Below are 27,528 nucleotides of genomic sequence, written 5' to 3'. Positions count from 1 at the left end.
ACACTACATGTATTATCTGTAATAACCGCACACTATATGTATTATCTGTAATAACCGCACACTATATGTATTATGTGTAATAACCGCACACTATATGTATTATGTGTAATAACCGCACACTACATGTATTATGTGTAATAACCGCACACTACATGTATTATGTGTAATAACCGCACACTACATGTATTATGTGTAATAACCGCACACTATATGCATTATGTGTAATAACCGCACACTACATGTATTATGTGTAATAACCGCACACTATATGTAATAACCGCACACTACATGTATTATCTGTAATAACCGCACACTATATGTATTATGTGTAATAACCGCACACTATATGTATTATGTGTAATAACCGCACACTATATGTATTATGTGTAATAACCGCACACTACATGTATTATGTGTAATAACCGCACACTACATGTATTATCTGTAATAACCGCACACTATATGTATTATGTGTAATAACCGCACACTATATGTATTATGTGTAATAACCGCACACTATATGTATTATGTGTAATAACCGCACACTACATGTATTATGTGTAATAACCGCACACTACATGTATTATGTGTAATAACCGCACACTACATGTATTATGTGTAATAACCGCACACTACATGTATTATGTGTAATAACCGCACACTACATGTATTATGTGTAATAACCGCACATTACATGCATTATGTGTAATAACCGCACACTATATGTATTATATGTAATAACCGCACACTACATGTATTATGTGTAATAACCGCACACTACATTTATGTGTAATAACCGCACACTACATGTATTATGTGTAATAACCGCACACTACATGTATTATGTGTAATAACCGCACACTACATGTATTATGTGTAATAACCGCACACTACATGTATTATGTGTAATAACCGCACACTACATGTACTATGTGTAATAACCGCACACTACATGTACTATGTGTAATAACCGCACACTACATGTATTATGTGTAATAACCGCACACTACATGTATTATGTGTAATAACCGCACACTACATGTATTATGTGTAATAACCGCACACTACATGTATTATGTGTAATAACCGCACACTACATGTATTATGTGTAATAACCGCACACTACATGTATTATGTGTAATAACCGCACACTACATGTATTATGTGTAATAACCGCACACTACATGTATTATGTGTAATAACCGCACACTACATGTATTATGTGTAATAACCGCACACTACATGTATTATGTGTAATAACCGCACACTACATGTATTATGTGTAATAACCGCACACTACATGTATTATGTGTAATAACCGCACACTACATGTATTATGTGTAATAACCGCACACTACATCTACTATGTGTAATAACCGCACACTACATGTATTATGTGTAATAACCGCACACTATATGCATTATGTGTAATAACCGCACACTACATGTATTATGTGTAATAACCGCACACTATATGTAATAACCGCACACTATATGTATTATGTGTAATAACCGCACACTATATGTATTATGTGTAATAACCGCACACTATATGTATTATGTGTAATAACCGCACACTACATGTATTATGTGTAATAACCGCACACTACATGTATTATGTGTAATAACCGCACACTACATGTATTATGTGTAATAACCGCACACTACATGTATTATGTGTAATAACCGCACACTACATGTATTATGTGTAATAACCGCACACTATATGCATTATGTGTAATAACCGCACACTACATGTATTATGTGTAATAACCGCACACTATATGTAATAACCGCACACTACATGTATTATCTGTAATAACCGCACACTATATGTATTATGTGTAATAACCGCACACTATATGTATTATGTGTAATAACCGCACACTACATGTATTATGTGTAATAACCGCACACTACATGCATTATGTGTAATAACCGCACACTACATGCATTATGTGTAATAACCGCACACTACATGCATTATGTGTAATAACCGCACACTACATGCATTATGTTTAATAACCGCACACTACATGTATTATGTGTAATAACCGCACACTACGTGTATTATGTGTAATAACCGCACACTACATGTATTATGTGTAATAACCGCACACTACATGCATTATGTGTAATAACCGCACACTACATGCATTATGTGTAATAACCGCACACTACATGCATTATGTTTAATAACCGCACACTACATGTATTATGTGTAATAACCGCACACTACGTGTATTATGTGTAATAACCGCACACTACGTGTATTATGTGTAATAACCGCACACTACATGTATTATGTGTAATAACCGCACACTACATGTATTATGTGTAATAACCGCACACTACATGTATTATGTGTAATAACCGCACACTACATGTATTATGTGTAATAACCGCACACTACATGTATTATGTGTAATAACCGCACACTACATGCATTATGTGTAATAACCGCACACTATATGCATTATGTGTAATAACCGCACACTATATGTATTAGATGTAATAACCGCACACTACATGTATTATATGTAATAACCGCACACTACATGTATTATGTGTAATAACCGCACACTACATGTATTATGTGTAATAACCGCACACTACATGTATTATGTGTAATAACCGCACACTACATGTATTATGTGTAATAACCGCACACTACATGTATTATGTGTAATAACCGCACACTACATGTATTATGTGTAATAACCGCACACTACATGTATTATGTGTAATATCAGCACACTACATGTATTATGTGTAATATCAGCACACTACATGTATTATGTGTAATATCAGCACACTACATGTATTATGTGTAATAACCGCACACTATATGTAATAACCGCACACTACATGTATTGTGTAATAACCGCACACTACATGTACTATGTGTAATAACCGCACACTATATGTACTATGTGTAATAACCGCACACTATATGTAATAACCGCACTCTACATGTATTATGTGTAATAACCGCACACTATATGTAATAACCGCACACTATATGTATTATGTGTAATAACCGCACACTACATGTACTATGTGTAATAACCGCACACTACATGTACTATGTGTAATAACCGCACACTATATGTAATAACCGCACACTACATGTATTATGTGTAATAACCGCACACTACATGTATTATGTGTAATAACCGCACACTACATGTATTATGTGTAATAACCGCACACTACATGTATTATGTGTAATAACCGCACACTACATGTATTATGTGTAATAACCGCACACTACATGTATTATGTGTAATAACCGCACACTACATGTATTATGTGTAATAACCGCACACTACATGTATTATGTGTAATAACCGCACACTACATGTATTATGTGTAATAACCGCACACTACATGTATTATGTGTAATAACCGCACACTACATGTATTATGTGTAATAACCGCACACTACATGTATTATGTGTAATAACCGCACACTATATGCATTATGTGTAATAACCGCACACTACATGTATTATGTGTAATAACCGCACACTATATGTAATAACCGCACACTACATGTATTATGTGTAATAACCGCACACTACATGTATTATGTGTAATAACCGCACACTACATGTATTATGTGTAATAACCGCACACTATATGCATTATGTGTAATAACCGCACACTACATGTATTATGTGTAATAACCGCACACTATATGTAATAACCGCACACTACATGTATTATCTGTAATAACCGCACACTATATGTATTATGTGTAATAACCGCACACTATATGTATTATGTGTAATAACCGCACACTACATGTATTATGTGTAATAACCGCACACTACATGTATTATGTGTAATAACCGCACACTACATGTATTATGTGTAATAACCGCACACTACATGTATTATGTGTAATAACCGCACACTACATGTATTATGTGTAATAACCGCACACTACATGTATTATGTGTAATAACCGCACACTACATGTATTATGTGTAATAACCGCACACTACATGCATTATGTGTAATAACCGCACATTACATGCATTATGTGTAATAACCGCACACTACATGTATTATGTGTAATAACCGCACACTACATGTATTATGTGTAATAACCGCACACTATATGCATTATGTGTAATAACCGCACACTACATGTATTATGTGTAATAACCGCACACTATATGTAATAACCGCACACTACATGTATTATCTGTAATAACCGCACACTATATGTATTATCTGTAATAACCGCACACTATATGTATTATGTGTAATAACCGCACACTACATGTATTATGTGTAATAACCGCACACTATATGCATTATGTGTAATAACCGCACACTACATGTATTATGTGTAATAACCGCACACTATATGTAATAACCGCACACTACATGTATTATCTGTAATAACCGCACACTATATGTATTATCTGTAATAACCGCACACTATATGTATTATGTGTAATAACCGCACACTATATGTATTATGTGTAATAACCGCACACTACGTGTATTATGTGTAATAACCGCACACTACGTGTATTATGTGTAATAACCGCACACTACGTGTATTATGTGTAATAACCGCACACTACGTGTATTATGTGTAATAACCGCACACTACGTGTATTATGTGTAATAACCGCACACTACGTGTATTATGTGTAATAACCGCACACTACGTGTATTATGTGTAATAACCGCACACTACATGTATTATGTGTAATAACCGCACACTACATGTATTATGTGTAATAACCGCACACTACATGCATTATGTGTAATAACCGCACACTATATGCATTATGTGTAATAAGCGCACACTATATGTATTATGTGTAATAACCGCACACTATATGTATTATGTGTAATAACCGCACACTACATGTATTATGTGTAATAACCGCACACTACATGTATTATGTGTAATAACCGCACACTACATGTATTATGTGTAATAACCGCACACTACATGTATTATGTGTAATAACCGCACACTACATGTATTATGTGTAATAACCGCACACTACATGTATTATGTGTAATAACCGCACACTATATGCATTATGTGTAATAACCGCACACTACATGTATTATGTGTAATAACCGCACACTATATGTAATAACCGCACACTACATGTATTATCTGTAATAACCGCACACTATATGTATTATGTGTAATAACCGCACACTATATGTATTATGTGTAATAACCGCACACTACATGTATTATGTGTAATAACCGCACACTACATGTATTATGTGTAATAACCGCACACTACATGCATTATGTGTAATAACCGCACACTACATGCATTATGTGTAATAACCGCACACTACATGCATTATGTTTAATAACCGCACACTACATGTATTATGTGTAATAACCGCACACTACGTGTATTATGTGTAATAACCGCACACTACGTGTATTATGTGTAATAACCGCACACTACGTGTATTATGTGTAATAACCGCACACTACGTGTATTATGTGTAATAACCGCACACTACGTGTATTATGTGTAATAACCGCACACTACGTGTATTATGTGTAATAACCGCACACTACGTGTATTATGTGTAATAACCGCACACTACGTGTATTATGTGTAATAACCGCACACTACATGTATTATATGTAATAACCGCACACTACATGTATTATGTGTAATAACCGCACACTACATGTATTATGTGTAATAACCGCACACTACATGTATTATGTGTAATAACCGCACACTACATGTATTATGTGTAATAACCGCACACTACATGTATTATGTGTAATAACCGCACACTACATGTATTATGTGTAATAACCGCACACTACATGTATTATGTGTAATAACCGCACACTACATGTATTATGTGTAATAACCGCACACTACATGTATTATGTGTAATATCAGCACACTACATGTATTATGTGTAATATCAGCACACTACATGTATTATGTGTAATATCAGCACACTACATGTATTATGTGTAATAACCGCACACTATATGTAATAACCGCACACTACATGTATTATGTGTAATAACCGCACACTACATGTACTATGTGTAATAACCGCACACTATATGTACTATGTGTAATAACCGCACACTATATGTAATAACCGCACTCTACATGTATTATGTGTAATAACCGCACACTATATGTAATAACCGCACACTATATGTATTATGTGTAATAACCGCACACTACATGTACTATGTGTAATAACCGCACACTATATGTAATAACCGCACACTACATGTATTATGTGTAATAACCGCACACTACATGTATTATGTGTAATAACCGCACACTACATGTATTATGTGTAATAACCGCACACTACATGTATTATGTGTAATAACCGCACACTACATGTATTATGTGTAATAACCGCACACTACATGTATTATGTGTAATAACCGCACACTACATGTATTATGTGTAATAACCGCACACTACATGTATTATGTGTAATAACCGCACACTACATGTATTATGTGTAATAACCGCACACTACATGTATTATGTGTAATAACCGCACACTACATGTATTATGTGTAATAACCGCACACTACATGTATTATGTGTAATAACCGCACACTACATGTATTATGTGTAATAACCGCACACTACATGTATTATGTGTAATAACCGCACACTACATGTATTATGTGTAATAACCGCACACTATATGCATTATGTGTAATAACCGCACACTACATGTATTATGTGTAATAACCGCACACTACATGTATTATGTGTAATAACCGCACACTATATGCATTATGTGTAATAACCGCACACTACATGTATTATGTGTAATAACCGCACACTATATGTAATAACCGCACACTACATGTATTATCTGTAATAACCGCACACTATATGTATTATCTGTAATAACCGCACACTATATGTATTATGTGTAATAACCGCACACTACATGTATTATGTGTAATAACCGCACACTACATGTATTATGTGTAATAACCGCACACTACATGTATTATGTGTAATAACCGCACACTACATGTATTATGTGTAATAACCGCACACTATATGCATTATGTGTAATAACCGCACACTACATGTATTATGTGTAATAACCGCACACTATATGTAATAACCGCACACTACATGTATTATCTGTAATAACCGCACACTACATGTATTATGTGTAATAACCGCACACTATATGTATTATGTGTAATAACCGCACACTACATGTATTATGTGTAATAACCGCACACTACATGTATTATGTGTAATAACCGCACACTACATGTATTATGTGTAATAACCGCACACTACATGTATTATGTGTAATAACCGCACACTACATGTATTATGTGTAATAACCGCACACTACATGTATTATGTGTAATAACCGCACACTACATGTATTATGTGTAATAACCGCACACTACATGTATTATGTGTAATAACCGCACACTACATGTATTATGTGTAATAACCGCACACTACATGTATTATGTGTAATAACCGCACACTACATGTATTATGTGTAATAACCGCACACTACATGTATTATGTGCAATAACCGCACACTACATGTATTATGTGTAATAACCGCACACTACATGTATTATGTGTAATAACCGCACACTACATGTATTATGTGTAATAACCGCACACTATATGCATTATGTGTAATAACCGCACACTACATGTATTATGTGCAATAACCGCACACTATATGTAATAACCGCACACTACATGTATTATCTGTAATAACCGCACACTATATGTATTATCTGTAATAACCGCACACTATATGTATTATGTGTAATAACCGCACACTACATGTATTATGTGTAATAACCGCACACTACATGTATTATGTGTAATAACCGCACACTACATGTATTATGTGTAATAACCGCACACTACATGTATTATGTGTAATAACCGCACACTACATGTATTATGTGTAATAACCGCACACTATATGCATTATGTGTAATAACCGCACACTACATGTATTATGTGTAATAACCGCACACTATATGTAATAACCGCACACTACATGTATTATCTGTAATAACCGCACACTACATGTATTATGTGTAATAACCGCACACTATATGTATTATGTGTAATAACCGCACACTACATGTATTATGTGTAATAACCGCACACTACATGTATTATGTGTAATAACCGCACACTACATGTATTATGTGTAATAACCGCACACTACATGTATTATGTGTAATAACCGCACACTACATGTATTATGTGTAATAACCGCACACTACATGTATTATGTGTAATAACCGCACACTACATGTATTATGTGTAATAACCGCACACTACATGTATTATGTGTAATAACCGCACACTACATGTATTATGTGTAATAACCGCACACTACATGTATTATGTGTAATAACCGCACACTACATGTATTATGTGTAATAACCGCACACTACATGTATTATGTGTAATAACCGCACACTACATGCATTATGTGTAATAACCGCACACTACATGCATTATGTGTAATAACCGCACACTACATGTATTATGTGTAATAACCGCACACTACATGTATTATGTGTAATAACCGCACACTACATGTATTATGTGTAATAACCGCACACTACATGTATTATGTGTAATAACCGCACACTACATGTATTATGTGTAATAACCGCACACTACATGTATTATGTGTAATAACCGCACACTACATGCATTATGTGTAATAACCGCACACTACATGTATTATGTGTAATAACCGCACACTACATGTATTATGTGTAATAACCGCACACTACATGCATTATGTGTAATAACCGCACACTACATGCATTATGTGTAATAACCGCACACTACATGCATTATGTGTAATAACCGCACACTACATGTATTATGTGTAATAACCGCACACTACATGTATTATGTGTAATAACCGCACACTACATGTATTATGTGTAATAACCGCACACTACATGTATTATGTGTAATAACCGCACACTACATGTATTATGTGTAATAACCGCACACTACATGTATTATGTGTAATAACCGCACACTACATGTATTATGTGTAATAACCGCACACTACATGTATTATGTGTAATAACCGCACACTACATGTATTATGTGTAATAACCGCACACTACATGTATTATGTGTAATAACCGCACACTACATGTATTATGTGTAATAACCGCACACTACATGCATTATGTGTAATAACCGCACACTATATGCATTATGTGTAATAACCGCACACTATATGTATTAGATGTAATAACCGCACACTACATGTATTATATGTAATAACCGCACACTACATGTATTATGTGTAATAACCGCACACTACATGTATTATGTGTAATAACCGCACACTACATGTATTATGTGTAATAACCGCACACTACATGTATTATGTGTAATAACCGCACACTACATGTATTATGTGTAATAACCGCACACTACATGTATTATGTGTAATAACCGCACACTACATGTATTATGTGTAATAACCGCACACTACATGTATTATGTGTAATAACCGCACACTACATGTATTATGTGTAATATCAGCACACTACATGTATTATGTGTAATATCAGCACACTACATGTATTATGTGTAATATCAGCACACTACATGTATTATGTGTAATAACCGCACACTATATGTAATAACCGCACACTACATGTATTATGTGTAATAACCGCACACTACATGTACTATGTGTAATAACCGCACACTATATGTACTATGTGTAATAACCGCACACTATATGTAATAACCGCACTCTACATGTATTATGTGTAATAACCGCACACTATATGTAATAACCGCACACTATATGTATTATGTGTAATAACCGCACACTACATGTACTATGTGTAATAACCGCACACTACATGTACTATGTGTAATAACCGCACACTACATGTACTATGTGTAATAACCGCACACTATATGTAATAACCGCACACTACATGTATTATGTGTAATAACCGCACACTACATGTATTATGTGTAATAACCGCACACTACATGTATTATGTGTAATAACCGCACACTACATGTATTATGTGTAATAACCGCACACTACATGTATTATGTGTAATAACCGCACACTACATGTATTATGTGTAATAACCGCACACTACATGTATTATGTGTAATAACCGCACACTACATGTATTATGTGTAATAACCGCACACTACATGTATTATGTGTAATAACCGCACACTACATGTATTATGTGTAATAACCGCACACTACATGTATTATGTGTAATAACCGCACACTACATGTATTATGTGTAATAACCGCACACAACATGTATTATGTGTAATAACCGCACACTACATGTATTATGTGTAATAACCGCACACTACATGTATTATGTGTAATAACCGCACACTATATGCATTATGTGTAATAACCGCACACTACATGTATTATGTGTAATAACCGCACACTATATGTAATAACCGCACACTACATGCATTATGTGTAATAACCGCACACTACATGCATTATGTGTAATAACCGCACACTACATGCATTATGTGTAATAACCGCACACTACATGCATTATGTGTAATAACCGCACACTACATGCATTATGTGTAATAACCGCACACTACATGCATTATGTGTAATAACCGCACACTACATGTATTATGTGTAATAACCGCACACTACATGTATTATGTGTAATAACCGCACACTATATGCATTATGTGTAATAACCGCACACTACATGTATTATGTGTAATAACCGCACACTATATGTAATAACCGCACACTACATGCATTATGTGTAATAACCGCACACTACATGCATTATGTGTAATAACCGCACACTACATGCATTATGTGTAATAACCGCACACTACATGCATTATGTGTAATAACCGCACACTACATGTATTATGTGTAATAACCGCACACTACATGTATTATGTGTAATAACCGCACACTACATGCATTATGTGTAATAACCGCACACTACATGTATTATGTGTAATAACCGCACACTACATGCATTATGTGTAATAACCGCACACTACATGCATTATGTGTAATAACCGCACACTACATGTATTATGTGTAATAACCGCACACTACATGTATTATGTGTAATAACCGCACACTACATGTATTATGTGTAATAACCGCACACTACATGTATTATGTGTAATAACCGCACACTACATGTATTATGTGTAATAACCGCACACTACATGTATTATGTGTAATAACCGCACACTACATGTATTATGTGTAATAACCGCACACTACATGTATTATGTGTAATAACCGCACACTACATGTATTATGTGTAATAACCGCACACTACATGTATTATGTGTAATAACCGCACACTACATGTATTATGTGTAATAACCGCACACTACATGTATTATGTGTAATAACCGCACACTACATGTATTATGTGTAATAACCGCACACTACATGTATTATGTGTAATAACCGCACACTACATGTATTATGTGTAATAACCGCACACTACATGTATTATGTGTAATAACCGCACACTACATGTATTATGTGTAATAACCGCACACTACATGTATTATGTGTAATAACCGCACACTACATGTATTATGTGTAATAACCGCACACTATATGCATTATGTGTAATAACCGCACACTATATGTATTATGTGTAATAACCGCACACTATATTTACTATGTGTAATAACCGCACACTATATGTACTATGTGTAATAACCGCACACTACATGTATTATGTGTAATAACCGCACACTACATGTATTATGTGTAATAACCGCACACTACATGTATTATGTGTAATAACCGCACACTACATGTATTATGTGTAATAACCGCACACTACATGTATTATGTGTAATAACCGCACACTACATGTATTATGTGTAATAACCGCACACTACATGTATTATGTGTAATAACCGCACACTACATGTATTATGTGTAATAACCGCACACTACATGTATTATGTGTAATAACCGCACACTACATGTATTATGTGTAATAACCGCACACTACATGTACTATGTGTAATAACCGCACACTACATGTATTATGTGTAATAACCGCACACTACATGTATTATGTGTAATAACCGCACACTACATGTATTATGTGTAATAACCGCACACTACATGTATTATGTGTAATAACCGCACACTACATGTATTATGTGTAATAACCGCACACTACATGTATTATGTGTAATAACCGCACACTACATGTATTATGTGTAATAACCGCACACTACATGTACTATGTGTAATAACCGCACACTACATGTACTATGTGTAATAACCGCACACTACATGTATTATGTGTAATAACCGCACACTATATGCATTATGTGTAATAACCGCACACTACATGTATTATGTGTAATAACCGCACACTATATGTAATAACCGCACACTATATGTATTATGTGTAATAACCGCACACTATATGTATTATGTGTAATAACCGCACACTACATGTATTATGTGTAATAACCGCACACTATATGTAATAACCGCACACTATATGTATTATGTGTAATAACCGCACACTATATGTATTATGTGTAATAACCGCACACTACATGTATTATGTGTAATAACCGCACACTACATGTATTATGTGTAATAACCGCACACTACATGTATTATGTGTAATAACCGCACACTACATGTATTATGTGTAATAACCGCACACTACAAGTATTATGTGTAATAACCGCACACTACATGTATTATGTGTAATAACCGCACACTACATGTATTATGTGTAATAACCGCACACTATATGCATTATGTGTAATAACCGCACACTATATGCATTATGTGTAATAACCGCACACTACATGTATTATGTGTAATAACCGCACACTATATGTAATAACCGCACACTATATGTATTATGTGTAATAACCGCACACTATATGTATTGTGTAATAACCGCACACTACATGTATTATGTGTAATAACCGCACACTATATGTAATAACCGCACACTACATGTATTATCTGTAATAACCGCACACTATATGTATTATGTGTAATAACCGCACACTACATGTATTATGTGTAATAACCGCACACTACATGTATTATGTGTAATAACCGCACACTACATGTATTATGTGTAATAACCGCACACTACATGTATTATGTGTAATAACCGCACACTACATGTATTATGTGTAATAACCGCACACTACATGTATTATGTGTAATAACCGCACACTATATGCATTATGTGTAATAACCGCACACTATATGCATTATGTGTAATAACCGCACACTACATGTATTATGTGTAATAACCGCACACTATATGTAATAACCGCACACTATATGTATTATGTGTAATAACCGCACACTACACGTATTATGTGTAATAACCGCACACTACATGTATTATGTGTAATAACCGCACACTACATGTATTATGTGTAATAACCGCACACTACATGTATTATGTGTAATAACCGCACACTACATGTATTATGTGTAATAACCGCACACTACATGTATTATGTGTAATAACCGCACACTACATGTATTATGTGTAATAACCGCACACTATATGCATTATGTGTAATAACCGCACACTATATGCATTATGTGTAATAACCGCACACTACATGTATTATGTGTAATAACCGCACACTATATGTAATAACCGCACACTACATGTATTATGTGTAATAACCGCACACTATATGTAATAACCGCACACTACATGTATTATGTGTAATAACCGCACACTACATGTATTATGTGTAATAACCGCACACTACATGTATTATGTGTAATAACCGCACACTACATGTATTATGTGTAATAACCGCACACTACATGTATTATGTGTAATAACCGCACACTACATGTATTATGTGTAATAACCGCACACTACATGTATTATGTGTAATAACCGCACACTACATGCATTATGTGTAATAACCGCACACTACATGTATTATGTGTAATAACCGCACACTACATGCATTATGTGTAATAACCGCACACTACATGCATTATGTGTAATAACCGCACACTACGTGTATTATGTGTAATAACCGCACACTACGTGTATTATGTGTAATAACCGCACACTACGTGTATTATGTGTAATAACCGCACACTACGTGTATTATGTGTAATAACCGCACACTACGTGTATTATGTGTAATAACCGCACACTACGTGTATTATGTGTAATAACCGCACACTACGTGTATTATGTGTAATAACCGCACACTACGTGTATTATGTGTAATAACCGCACACTACGTGTATTATGTGTAATAACCGCACACTACGTGTATTATGTGTAATAACCGCACACTACGTGTATTATGTGTAATAACCGCACACTACGTGTATTATGTGTAATAACCGCACACTACGTGTATTATGTGTAATAACCGCACACTACGTGTATTATGTGTAATAACCGCACACTACGTGTATTATGTGTAATAACCGCACACTACGTGTATTATGTGTAATAACCGCACACTACATGTATTATGTGTAATAACCGCACACTACATGCATTATGTGTAATAACCGCACACTACATGCATTATGTGTAATAACCGCACACTACATGCATTATGTGTAATAACCGCACACTACATGCATTATGTGTAATAACCGCACACTACATGCATTATGTGTAATAACCGCACACTACATGCATTATGTGTAATAACCGCACACTATATGTATTATGTGTAATAACCGCACACTATATGTATTATGTGTAATAACCGCACACTACATGTATTATGTGTAATAACCGCACACTACATGTATTATGTGTAATAACCGCACACTACATGTATTATGTGTAATAACCGCACACTACATGTATTATGTGTAATAACCGCACACTACATGTACTATGTGTAATAACCGCACACTACATGCATTATGTGTAATAACCGCACACTACATGCATTATGTGTAATAACCGCACACTACATGCATTATGTGTAATAACCGCACACTGTGTGTGTGTGTGTGTGTGTGTGTGTGTGTGTGTGTGTGTGTGTGTGTGTGTGTGTGTGTGTGTGTGTGTGTGTATATATATATGTGTATAGTATATACCCCCGCCGTGTACCTGAGCACTGGCTGCGGCTTAGATGCCTCCTCAGGCTGCTCTTCTCTATGAGAACTTGTTGCTCGCTGTAGCCGGGAGTTGCCGTCAGTCACACAGTGCGGCCCCTGTACCCGCAGTCTCCCGCCGCAACTCACCCCCAGCACTCACACCCGGGGGCGGCATCAGTGCATGCACAGGACGGTACCTGCCGCGGCTCCTGTCTCCTCACTCCTTGCTCCGTGCGCTCGGATGGTCCCCTCACAGCAGCGCTCACCGTTACTTTTGCACTACCTCCTCCTGTACACCAGAGGGCGCTCAACCAAACATAGCGACCCGGCAAAGACGGAGGAGCTGGGACCAGGAAGACTTCCCGCTCCAGGAGGTCGGGGCACAGCGAGTCACGTGGTTGTAGCTTGGACTTGCAGTCTGTGTGTTCGCCGTCGGCGGTGGTCGGAGGTGAGCGGTGCTTTATCATTGTGAGGGGGAGCCCGGGTGTGGCGGGATCTGCTCATGTCTGCTCCGTACTATACAGGACCCTACGTTTTCACAAGTCCCGGACATGGCTGATGACTGGGGCTGCTCATACTCTGAGTCCGCCATACATGTGCACGATCGCATCAGCCGAGCAGACAGAGCAGATCTGCCTCTGCTCTGCTGCTCCCGGGAGAGTGAAAGGATCGGGCATGTCTACAGTCAGCATGTACACCCCACCCCCGGGGTGTAGGGTCACTTCCCCCCCCCCCCCCCCTCGGGTGTAGGATCACTCCTCCTCCCCCCCCCCCGGGGTGTAGGATCACTCCTCCTCCCCCCCCCCCGGGGTGTAGGATCACTCCTACCCCCCCCCCCCCGGGGTGTGGGGTCACTCCTCCCCCCCCCCCCCCCGGGGTGTAGGGTCACTCCTTCCCCCCCCCCCTCTAGGGTGTAGGGTCACTCCTCCCCCCCCCCCCCCGTGGTGTAGGGTCACTCCTCCCCCCCCCCCCCCGGGGTGTAGGGTCACTCCTTCCCCCCCCCCCCCTGGGGTGTAGGGTCACTCCTTCCCCCCCCCCCCCGGGGTGTAGGGTCACTCCTTCCCCCCCCCCGGGGTGTAGGGTCACTCCTTCCCCCCCCCTGGGGTGTAGGGTCACTCCTTCCCCCCCCCTGGGGTGTAGGGTCACTCCTTCCCCCCCCCCCCCCCGGGGTGTAGGGTCACTCCTTCCCCCCCCCCCCCTGGGGTGTAGGGTCACTCCTTCCCCCCCCCCCCCCCCGGGGTGTAGGGTCACTCCTTCCCCCCCCCCCCGGGGTGTAGGGTCACTCCTTTCCCCCCCCCGGGGTGTAGGGTCACTCCTTCCCCCCCCCCCCGGGGTGTAGGGTCACTCTTTCCCCCCCCCCCCGGGGTGTAGGGTCACTCCTTCCCCCCCCCCCCCCTGGGGTGTAGGGTCACTCCTTCCCCCCCCCCCTGGGGTGTAGGGTCACTCCTTCCCCCCCCCCCGGGGTGTAGGGTCACTCCTTCCCCCCCCCCCCCCCCTGGGGTGTAGGGTCACTCCTTCCCCCCCCCCCCCCTGGGGTGTAGGGTCACTCCTTCCCTCCCCCCCCCCCCGGGGTGTAAGGTCACTCCTTCCCCCCCCCCCCGGGGTGTAGGGTCACTTCCCCCCCCCCGGGGTGTAAGGTCACTCCCCCCCCCCCGGGGTGTAGGGTCACTTCCCCCCCCCCCGGGGTGTAGGGTCACTTCCCCCCCCGGGGTGTAGGGTCACTTCCCCCCCCGGGGTGTAGGGTCACTTCCCCCCCCCCCCCCCCCCCCGGGGTGTAGGGTCACTTCCCCCCCCCCCCCCCCCCCCGGGGTGTAGGGTCACTTCCCCCCCCCCCCCCCCCCCCGGGGTGTAGGGTCACTCCCCCCCCCCCCCCCCCCCCCCGGGGTGTAGGGTCACTTCCCCCCCCCCCCCCCCCCCCCCCCCGGGGTGTAGGATCACTCCTCCTCCCCCCCCCCCGGGGTGTAGGATCACTCCTACCCCCCCCCCCCGGGGTGTAGGGTCACTCCCCCCAGGGTGTAGGGTCACTTCCCCCCCCCCCCCCCCCCCGGGGTGTAGGGTCACTTCCCCCCCCCCCCCCCCCCGGGGTGTAGGGTCACTCCCCCCTCCCCCCCGGGGTGTAGGGTCACCTTCCCCCCCCCCCCCTGGTGTGTAGGGTCACTCCTCCCCCCCCCCCCCCCGGGGTGTAGGGTCACTACCCCCCCGGGGTGTAGGGTCACTCCCCCCCCTGGGTGTAGGGTCATGAAAAGGTCTGATTGACACCTTCTCATCAAACAAAAGAGCTAGGTGTCAGCTAGTCCCATTCACCCAATCTTCATTAGCATTTCCATTCATGTAATTTATGCGGCAGCTGTGAGCTGGTATTTTTAGCCTGGGAAGGTGCCATTTGCAAACATTTTCCCTGGCCATTATTAACAGCTCACAGCTGTTTCTTTAGCCGCTACGTCCCCTGATGCTTTGGACGCAGTGTATTTTTGTTGTGTCCAAAACGCGGTGTTCTAATGCCACACTTTTGTTGTCGGTACATGTGAACAGTGCTGTGGAGTCGGTATAAAATGAACCGACTCCTAAAATTGGGTTCAGTAATTCAATGCAGTTTGTGGGGAATATTTTTTCATAAGAATTTGGGAAAGTTATGAAATGTCCTATTCCAGGGCTCGACAAACCCAGGCGCCTGGTCGCCAGTGGCGCCTAGAAAATGTTGCCTGGTGCTTGAGGAGTTGAGAAGAAAAAAAAATACTCTCAATCCAATCCCACCTCCTGCACGGAGTCATCCAATCGGAGGAAGCAGGGACAGTATCGCTCAGGCCGCCTTCTCCACTTTGTTCCGCCCCCCTTATGCTCCGGGACTGGACAGGGAGAGTTGGGTTACGGGGGAAGCAGGGCCGGCGTCAGTACCCGGGCAAGTGCCGGGGCCCTGGAAAATCAGAGGGGCCCCGCCGCCCACTCACTGTTGGGGCCCGGGCCCACACACCCACCCGCCCACACACTGTCGGGGCCGGGCCCACACACTGTCGGGGCCGGGCCCACACACCCACCCGCCCACTCACTGTCGGGGCCGGGCCCACACACCCACCCGCCCACTCACTGTCGGGGCCGGGCCCACACACCCACCCGCCCACTCACTGTCGGGGCCGGGCCCACACACCCACCCGCCCACTCACTGTCGGGGCCGGGCCCACACACCCACCCGCCCACTCACTGTCGGGGCCCTGGCCGCTTCCTCGGCACCTGTTCAGGGACGCAGGCGCTGCTTGATTGCCGGCACTTCCCCCAGACATGGCCGCGCGCTGTCCGGCTGTGTCTGCTAGTAATGACACGGCAGGGTCGACGGCACTGCACCTTTAATTGTGCTTGTGTGTCGCTCCTGCCGCGTCATTACTAGCAGACACAGCCGCACAGCACGCGGCCATGTCTGGGGGAGTGCCGGCAATCAAACACCGTCGGAGCGGAGGTCCTGCACAGATGGGCGGGAGGGGCCCGGACCCGACCGCAAGTGGGCCCCTCTGATGTTCCAGGGCCATGAAGTCTGTGACACGCCGGGGGCCCTGCACTGCCCCATACCCGAGGAGCTGCTGGACAGGACACTGGACCGGGGACAGGTGAGTGAGGCTTCCCCAATCCCCATATTAAAAATATTAGTAATGGGTCTGTGTGAGTGCATGTATGTGAATGTCAGTGTATATGACTGTGTATATATATTTGTCTGTTTTATCTATGTGTATGTCTGTATGTGTACATATGTCTGCGTACCGTGTGTGCGCGCGCATATGTCTGCGTATGTGAAGGATGAGGGGGCAGGCTGGGCCATGTGTAATAAATATATATATATAATATATATATATATTTCTCCGCCGTATCTGTGCATCATGAATCGTGTATGTGTTAAAAGGGCCCACTGAGACTCTTTCGCCCGGGGCCCAGAAAAACCTGGAGCCGGCCCTGGGGGGAAGGATCGCTGTGGCCGGGGGCCCGTTCTCATCTCCCGCTACCTGTGTAAGTACATACAAAGGCCGTGCTCCCCGGGGAGACGCCGTGTGTGAGGGGGTCTATATGTACAGTTTGTCAACAAAAAAAAATTCTGGCTAGTAAATTTTTTGGCTGGCTCCTAGATTCTGAACAACTTTGTCGACCCCTGTCCTATTCCTGATCTAAGGGTCTAGACTTTTAGCTGAGATTAATCTGTGCTACAGTAAATTTATCACTTAACCCTGAGCCATGTATGAGGGAGTTGGTGTCATGAAAATTGAAGAGTCGGAGGTTTGGTTTACCGACTCCACAGCCCTGCATGTGAATCCACCGCATATAATGACACTTCAATCGGTCAAATTCTGCAGCGGAGACTAGCGTGTCCGCTAGATAAATTGATACGCTGTGGGTGAGTTTAGGTACATGGCCATGGTCAGCAGCCGCTGCAGGTTTGACGCTGCGTGTTTATGCAGCGTCAAACCCGCAGCATCCAGATGTTACAGCATAGTGGATGGGATCTCTAGAAATCCCATGTCTGCTATGCATGCATCTGAGGCTGCGAATCACCGGCGGACACGAAATTTGACCACTAGAAAGTAAATACGCATTGTTCACATGTAGATTTACCTGCGTTCAATAGAATGCAACGTTTTGGACACAGCAAAAAATATGCGTCCAAAGCGCTGCTACGTCTGAATTATGGGCACAGAGCCTAAAATAAAAAAAAAATGGTGTGTGCTCCCCCGTTATTTTTATAACCAGCAGAGGGAAAGCCGACCGCTGGGGGCTGATATTAGTAGCCGGGGAAGGGTCCATTAGCCAACAATGGTTAATGGCCCCTTTAAGACACCCCCATTACTAATTGCCTGGTAAAATGTCACCGCCTTTTCAATAAAAGACAACTCAAAGAATAAAGTATTTTAATGAAATAAAAAACACAGTTCTACAATTTTTTTTTATTACCCTCTCAGTCCCCAAATCTCCTGGAAAAAAAACAACCAGCCATATCCCTCATCTGTCCGCCATCAATGACGTAGTCCAAGATTTCTTCTTTAGATTCCCACGATGAGGTCACTTGACCGATCAGCTGATCACCCACGTCACCGCAGGTCCTAGCAGTGTACTGAGCTGCCGGGTGCGAGTGGCAAAAACGCTTCGTTTGCCCATAGCCTAAAAAGGCTAATGGCATGCTTTTCCTACAGCTTATGCATTTCAGGTTTTTAGGCTACATTCTCACGTGTGTATTTTTATATCCATGTAAAAAGGATCTTTATTTTCTCTCAGGCTTCATTCGTGTTGCATCCCTTTCACCCCCCATATTTATTTTACTCACTTATACAGCGCTTTACAGATATTATGGGCACTGTCCCCATTGGGGCTCACAATCTAAGTCCCCTATCAGTATGTCTTTGAAGTGTCCTTTTTGTTTCCCTCTCTGAAGCCGGTAGACTATTATAACCTTTTTTATATATTGACTGTTAACATTGGATCGACGGGACTCTTCTGTTTTCCAAGTTTCAACTGGATCCCCATAGACTCTTAATGGCTGAGTGTGATTGGAGCCACCAGTATATGATGTCCTCCCGAATCTGTCCCCCCCCCCCCCCCCCCCCTCCGGATCTCTGCCACCATTATATGACGTTCTCCCGAATCGGTCCCCCCCCTCCGGATCTCTGCCACCATTACATGATGTTCTCCCGAATCTGTTCCCCCGCCTCCGGATTTCTGCCACCATTATATGATGTTCTCCCGAATCTGTTCCCCCCTCCGGATCTCTGCCACCATTATATGATGTTCTCCCAAATCTGCCCCCCCCCCTCCGGATCTCTGCCACCATTATATGATGTTCTCCCAAATCTGCCCCCCCCCCTCCGGATCTCTGCCACCATTATATGATGTTCTCCCGAATCTGTTCCCCCCTCCGGATCTCTGCCACCATTACATGATGTTCTCCCGAATCTGTCCCCCCCCCCTCCGGATCTCTGCCACCATTATATGATGTTCTCCCGAATCTGTTCCCCCCCCCTCCGGATTTCTGCCACCATTACATGATGTTCTCCCGAATCTGTTCCCCCCTCCGGATCTCTGCCACCATTATATGATGTTCTCCCGAATCTGTTCCCCCCTCCCCCCCCCTCCGGATCTCTCCCACCATTATATGATGTTCCCCTGAATCTGTCCCCCCCCCCCCCCCCCCCTCACACCCGGATCTCTCCCACCATTATATGATGTTCTCCCGAATCTGTTCCCCCCCCTCCTGATCTCTGCCACCATTACATGATGTTCTCCCGAATCTATTCCCCCCTCCGGATCTCTGCCACCTTTATATGATGTTCTCCCGAATCTGTTCCCCCCTCCGGATCTCTGCCACCATTATATGATGTTCTCCCGAATCTATTCCCCCCTCCGGATCTCTGCCACCTTTATATGATGTTCTCCCGAATCTGTTCCCCCCTCCGGATCTCTGCCACCATTATATGATGTTCTCCCGAATCTGTCCAAACCCCCCTCCCCTTCCGGATCTCTCCCACCATTATATGATGTTCTCCCGAATCTGTCGTCCGTCCCCCCCCCCCCCCCCGGATCTCTCCCACCATTATATGATGTTCCCCTGAATCTGTGTCGTCCCCCCCCCCCCCCACCTGGATCTCTCCCACCATTATATGATGTTCTCCCGAATCTGTCCAAACCCCCCTCCCCTTCCGGATCTCTCTCACCATTTTATGATGTTCCCCTGAATCTGTCCCCCCTCCCCCCCCCCTCCAGATCTCTCCCACCATTATATGATGTACTCCCGAATCTGTCCCCCCCCCCCCCCCCCGGATCTCTCCCACCATTTTATGATGTTCCCCTGAATCTGTCGGCCCCCCCCCCCCCCCCTCCGGATCTCTCCCACCATTATATGATGTTCTCCCGAATCTGTCGTCTCTCCCACCATTATATGATGTTCTCCCGAATCTGTCGCCCCCCCCCCCCCCCCCCCCCCCCCGGATATCTCTCCCACCATTTTATGATGTTCCCCTGAATCTGTCCCCCCCCCCCCCCCCGGATCTCTCCCACCATTTTATGATGTTCCCCTGAATCTGTCCCCCCCCACCCGGATCTCTCCCACCATTATATGATGTTCTCCCGGATCTGTTCCCCTCCGGATCTCTCCCACCATTATATGATGTTCTCCCGGATCTGTTCCCCCCTCCGGATCTCTCCCACCATTATATGATGTTCTCCCGGATCTGTTCCCCCCCTCCGGATCTCTGCCATTGAATATTACTGCTGTGATGGCGATGCCGGCCATGGAGCGGCTGTCGTCAGTCCATATCTCATTCCGTCAGTCACAGGGATGTCTGTCTTTGCCTCTGTCGCTGTATCTGTAATTGCTCCCTGCTGATCCTTTTAAACCTTATAATATAAATATCCATTTCTGGAGAATTCCCTTCTTAATCCAATCAGGGCCGGCGGAGACAGTAAATGACAGAACATAGGGAGCAGTGCGGCCGGCCGCCGCACATTGATCACGCCGTTACGAGCTGATACCCTGGCTTATTATCTGTAGCAGCCGCGTCTCCAGAGTGCTCCGTAGCCCAGAGCAAGGGCATCGAGAGGCCCCGGTGGAGCATTTGTTATTATTTAGCTGGATCTTATGGCTTGTGACCCAATTTCTTGTCTTTTCTTTTTCCCGCAAGAAAATTCAACAAAATGATTATCCCTGTCAGATGCTTCACATGTGGCAAGATCGTTGGAAATAAGTGGGAAGCGTATCTGGGGCTGCTGCAGGCTGAGTACACCGAAGGGTACGTGCACCGTGTTTATAGCCGCCGTGCGTCACATCCATACGTCAAGTCAATGTTCTTCTGTTTGTACCATGATTACTTCTTACTCTTCTAGTCCATGAGCAAAAATGGGCAAAATAAAACATCATTCTGCTATTCTCCTCCATTAAGCTGTTAAAGGCTTTGTCCCCCTTCACAGACGTTTTTATTGCTCTTGTGCATCTAGAATAAAAAATGAAGCCACTTTGCAAATAAGTCTTCCTAAAAAAAAGAAAAAAAAATCCTACTTGTGTCTACAGCTGCTCCGCTGATCTATGCGTCTCCATAGTAACAGACAACAGACAGAACTTGTACATTCTGATCCTGCAGATACTTTGTATCTGTCCTCTACTTCCTGCCACTGTACCAAGTAAGGGGCAATTGGTAGGGTGTGTGACTATAGGAGGTAGGTTTGTGTTACCATGGAGACACATGACTACAAAACGACTGTGGACGCAAAACGGTAGGCGCATTTTAATGACCATCTGCAAAGTTGCTTATTTTTACTTTGTAGTTGCAGTGTGCTGGAAAGACAAAAGTATTCATTAGATAAGATATACTGTACTTTTCTGACCATAAGACGCACCTAGGTTTTAGAGGAGGAGAATAAAAAAAAATGTAAGCAAAATATGTGGTCACGATGCACTGTTAAGGGGGAGGGGGGTCTTCTGCTGACAATGGTATAGGGGTAATGTCCCCCAATTCTGATAATATCCCCCATCCTGGTATATATGCGCCCCCCTTTCTATTATATGTGGCCTCCATCCCCATCCTGGTATGCGTGGCACCCTCATCCCTACCTATCCTGGTATGCGTGGCACCCCTCATCCCTACCTATCCTGGTATGTGTGGCACCCCTCATCCCCATCCTGGTATGCGTGGCACCCCTCATCCCCATCATGCTGCGCACAAAAAAAATGAACACTCCTACTCACCTTCCTTCTCTCTCCTCCAGCGCTGCGTCCTGTCTGCCCGCACTGATCTCTACATGTGAGCCGCGCATGAAGTCACTGCTCCCCACGCCGGGACTCTGTGCGCGGGGAGCAGTGACTTCATGCTCCTTAATAGCCGGCACACAGCGTAGCCACAGCGCAGCTCCTGCTGTTAAAGGGCATGAATATTCACCCCCTCCCCACGCCCATGAGGCTGGACATGTGTGGCCGAAAGTATGCAAATTGTATGTTTGCAGTAATATGACCGCCCGCTCCTAATACTGGAGAATCCTGACAGTGCTCTGTGAGTATTCACAAGTCTGCAGTCATATAGTGACTGCAGACTTGTACCCCAAGCCTGGAAAAGCCCCTATATAGCACTTTTGCATTTGGGTTTGATTAAATGTTTACACCATTTGACTTCTACAGGCTACTTGTTTCCATGCATGCTGATCTTTAGTGTGGTCTGTCATCACAAATCAGCTGAGGGGAGCTTAGAAAAAAATTAAGACCCTCAAAAACACTCACTGATGGAGTCTCAGTTAAAGGGGTTGACCACTACTGACCCTAACACTTAACCCTAACCAATTTCATTCCCCATGTTTGGCCCCGATAAATTAAAAAAGCTTATACTCGCCTCCTGTGCCGGCGCCACGCCAGCTCTTGGCTACTCCCTTTCCCGGGGCTCCCGTGTGGTTATAACAAGTGGCGCCCAATCAGCGCTGGCGTATCTCTCCTCCTTCGTATGTATACATAATCTAGAGGGAGTGGGGGGCTGCGGCTGCCGTTCACTTCCTCTGGCTTACTAATGTGTTCGAACGCGGAGAGTGATGCCTACGCTGATTGGGCACCGGTCTCACTTGTCATAACATGGAGAATGAGTAGGGATTGTCCTAGTAGTAGTAGAGGCCAGAAAATGGAAATGGTGCAAATAGTTAAAAATAAAAAAGATTTTTTTTTCGCCACAAATACATGCATTTAAGTTTAAAAATAAAAGCTGAGCATGCATGATGTAGGGACAGAGACTCTGATTCCTGCGATGTCACTTACGGGGCGGTGTGTTGCTGTTTCAATGCAAAAATTAGTTTTATTTAACAGGACATTATCACTACAGGACTAGGTGTCTTGTGCCTCCTGGTACACCCAAGCCCCCATCACTGATTGGCAGTTTTCTATGCACACTCTGGCAGCTTTCTGCCTATGCAATCAGTGATGTGGCCGGGGTTTTATGGGGCTCGGCATTCAGAGAACTGCTAGATCTGCTGCAGAGAAAATGGGAATTCTGTCATAACTGATGCACCAAGTAAACTAAGTGATACATCGCTGGAATCAGTGTCTCTGTCCCTACATCATGCTGATGTCAGATTACATAGCAAAAAAAATGGTGACAGATTCCCTTTAACTTTGAAAGGATAAAAATCTTGTCACACAATGGAGACACGGATTCATGGCTTGTTGCACCACCGCTCTGATATCCTTTTAGCGCCGTACAGTGCAGAACGTGTCCAGGGTGCAGGTTCGCCTTAGTGAGAGCAGGAGAGGCGACAGCTGGCGATCCTGATCACATCTGCCTATGGGCTGAGATACATGACCTCTCCGTTCTCCCGTCCTGATCTATCTCCCTCTTCTCTCTTTGCAGTGACGCCCTGGATGCATTAGGCTTGAAGCGATACTGCTGCCGCCGGATGCTCCTCGCTCACGTGGATCTGATAGAGAAGCTTCTGAACTACGCTCCTTTGGAGAAATGAGAAGACGTATGGGAAAGGGATATTTCCTAATGGGGCACATTTCTAAGAGGGAGCAGAAACTTTTCTAATTCCAGGGATGACGCCATCCAGGACATTCCTCATCACCTCTTCCACCTGCATCCACAAAATCCACTCGTTTTATATTTAATAAAGATATTTTTGCTATTTTGATTGATAACTGTGCGTCAGGTTAGTCCAATGGTTTTCTACAGACAGCAAAATCCTTATTACCAATACACCACAGGGCCCAAAGTAGAACACAGACCTGCATCCGACCGGCTTTTCTTTTTTTTTTTTTTGTGCTCCCATAGACTTGAATAGACGAAGAAAGTTCATGGTGTGAATTATTTTATATTTTTTTTTAGATTGACGATGTCCACGTGAAAAAAAACCCTCATCTGAACAGTCCTATTCGATAACCCTGGATCATAGTGATGTGCATGTGAGGTCAGCTTATTACACGTACAGCTCCCAGACTGAAAATACGGTGGTGTGAACATAGCCTAAAATAGTGTAGAGCATAAATCTATTAAAATATAACTTTTTTTTTTTTTTTTCCCATGGGCCGAATCTACGCATGAAATAAATTGCAGCAAGCACCAGTTTCTTTTGTATTTCAGGTGAAACTTGCATATTGAAGTCTGAGTGCACAAAAAATAAAAATCACGTCCTCCATACAGGATCTGATTTTTGCAGATAAATGATGGCAATTATTTAACATTGTAAATTGTATTTGGTCTCGTAAATTTTAATCAGTTGGGAAAAAAATGAAAATGGCCTTTTCTTTTATACGCTCATGTGAACCTAGCCTATAGGTAATACAACATCATTATGTAATACTATAATATACAAATTCAAATCGTGAATAATCATTGTATGCACTGTGATGAAGAAGCCTGGACTAATAAGGGCCATTCCTGTGATTTTCGGCTATTTTTTTTCCTCCTTTTGTTAGCAATAATATATGCATTAAGATACTCACCGGTCGCCGTCTTCTGCTGTTTGCAACGTTGCTCTGGTCCGATCCGTCATATGACTGCAGTTGTGACCGGTCATCTCACAGTGACTGCTGTGTTGGCTGGAAGTCACTTTTTTCAATGTAAGTCTATGATCTTTGTTCTGAGTCTTTGAGTAAGTATGCGTCAGACACCTTGTGACGATGGCAGGTCACAACTGTGGTCACATGATGCCGAAGCGGCGCTGGAAACAGCAGAAGACTGCGACAGGTGAGTATGTTAATGCACTAACACATGCACGTTTGCTAATAAAGGGGTTAAAAAACAAAGCTGGACTGGCCCTTTAAAGGGTTATTCCCGCTCCACTCACTTCCATAGCTACTGCCATCTGTCAGGATACGGGCACAATCGGCAAGTCTTCTGTTTATAGGAATAGGACAGGTGCCCATGTTTCAGCTGGTGATATGTCGGTCCTGACCCCGGTAACCTCCAGATTCAGAAGTGAGCGGAGCTGCAATAAATCAAGCTGCCATCTACCTCTTGTATCAGTTTTCATACAATATTGAGCGCAATCTTGTTTGTTTTATCAAATAAATGTTCCATTTTAATACATTGAGTGCAGTATTTCACATACTTGTGATATCACTGGCCATTTATCACTGTATTTGCGCCAGTAATTGTGTACAACATTTATTACACCACTTTTTAGCACTTACACTAAAACTTGATGAGAAACAGGGCCTGGGTTAAACTCTTGACGTGAAGTATAACATATTTTATAAATGCATTTTTACATAAAGGTTGTAAAAAAAAAAAAAAAAAACACGTAGACAAGCCAGGTTGTAAAAAAAAAAAGTCACAACTTATGTAGCAACCATTTTTAGCATACAAAAAAAATGGTCATTTTTGCATAATTATACCATTATGTGCAATACTAGACACATTTATTTTACTCATTTTTATATAGCACCATTAG

At 42.6% G+C, this 27,528-nt stretch overlaps 2 protein-coding genes across 4 annotated transcripts in view; one reads left to right on the top strand and one right to left on the bottom strand.

Moving 5' to 3' along the window:
• The window catches only part of TSPAN4 (tetraspanin 4), a 791,893-nt gene extending 776,401 nt beyond the window's left edge, over positions 1–15,492 (bottom strand). Inside the window, exon 1 of one of the 3 annotated variants that reach the window (XM_073658686.1) lies at positions 15,339–15,492. The gene's annotated coding sequence lies outside the window, so the exon portion shown is untranslated. Of the gene's footprint in view, positions 1–15,154 lie in introns of all 3 variants that reach the window. The other 2 variants (XM_073658688.1, XM_073658689.1) reach the window with 2 other exon arrangements.
• POLR2L (RNA polymerase II, I and III subunit L) lies at positions 15,436–25,774 on the top strand. Its single transcript, XM_073658694.1, has 3 exons — positions 15,436–15,589; positions 22,791–22,898; positions 25,488–25,774. The coding sequence occupies exons 2-3, from the start codon at positions 22,804–22,806 to the stop codon at positions 25,594–25,596; spliced, it is 204 nt and encodes a 67-aa protein (XP_073514795.1). The 5' UTR covers positions 15,436–15,589; positions 22,791–22,803; the 3' UTR covers positions 25,597–25,774.
• Positions 25,775–27,528: the final 1,754 nt, after the last annotated feature.

This window comes from Phyllobates terribilis, unplaced genomic scaffold (genome assembly GCF_046119375.1).
Source record: "Phyllobates terribilis strain yellow unplaced genomic scaffold, ASM4611937v1 Scaffold_13__5_contigs__length_258822181, whole genome shotgun sequence".
NCBI lineage: Eukaryota > Metazoa > Chordata > Amphibia > Anura > Dendrobatidae > Phyllobates > Phyllobates terribilis.
Note: the sequence above shows the minus strand (reverse complement) of the source record. Positions and strands in the feature narration are given on the sequence as shown.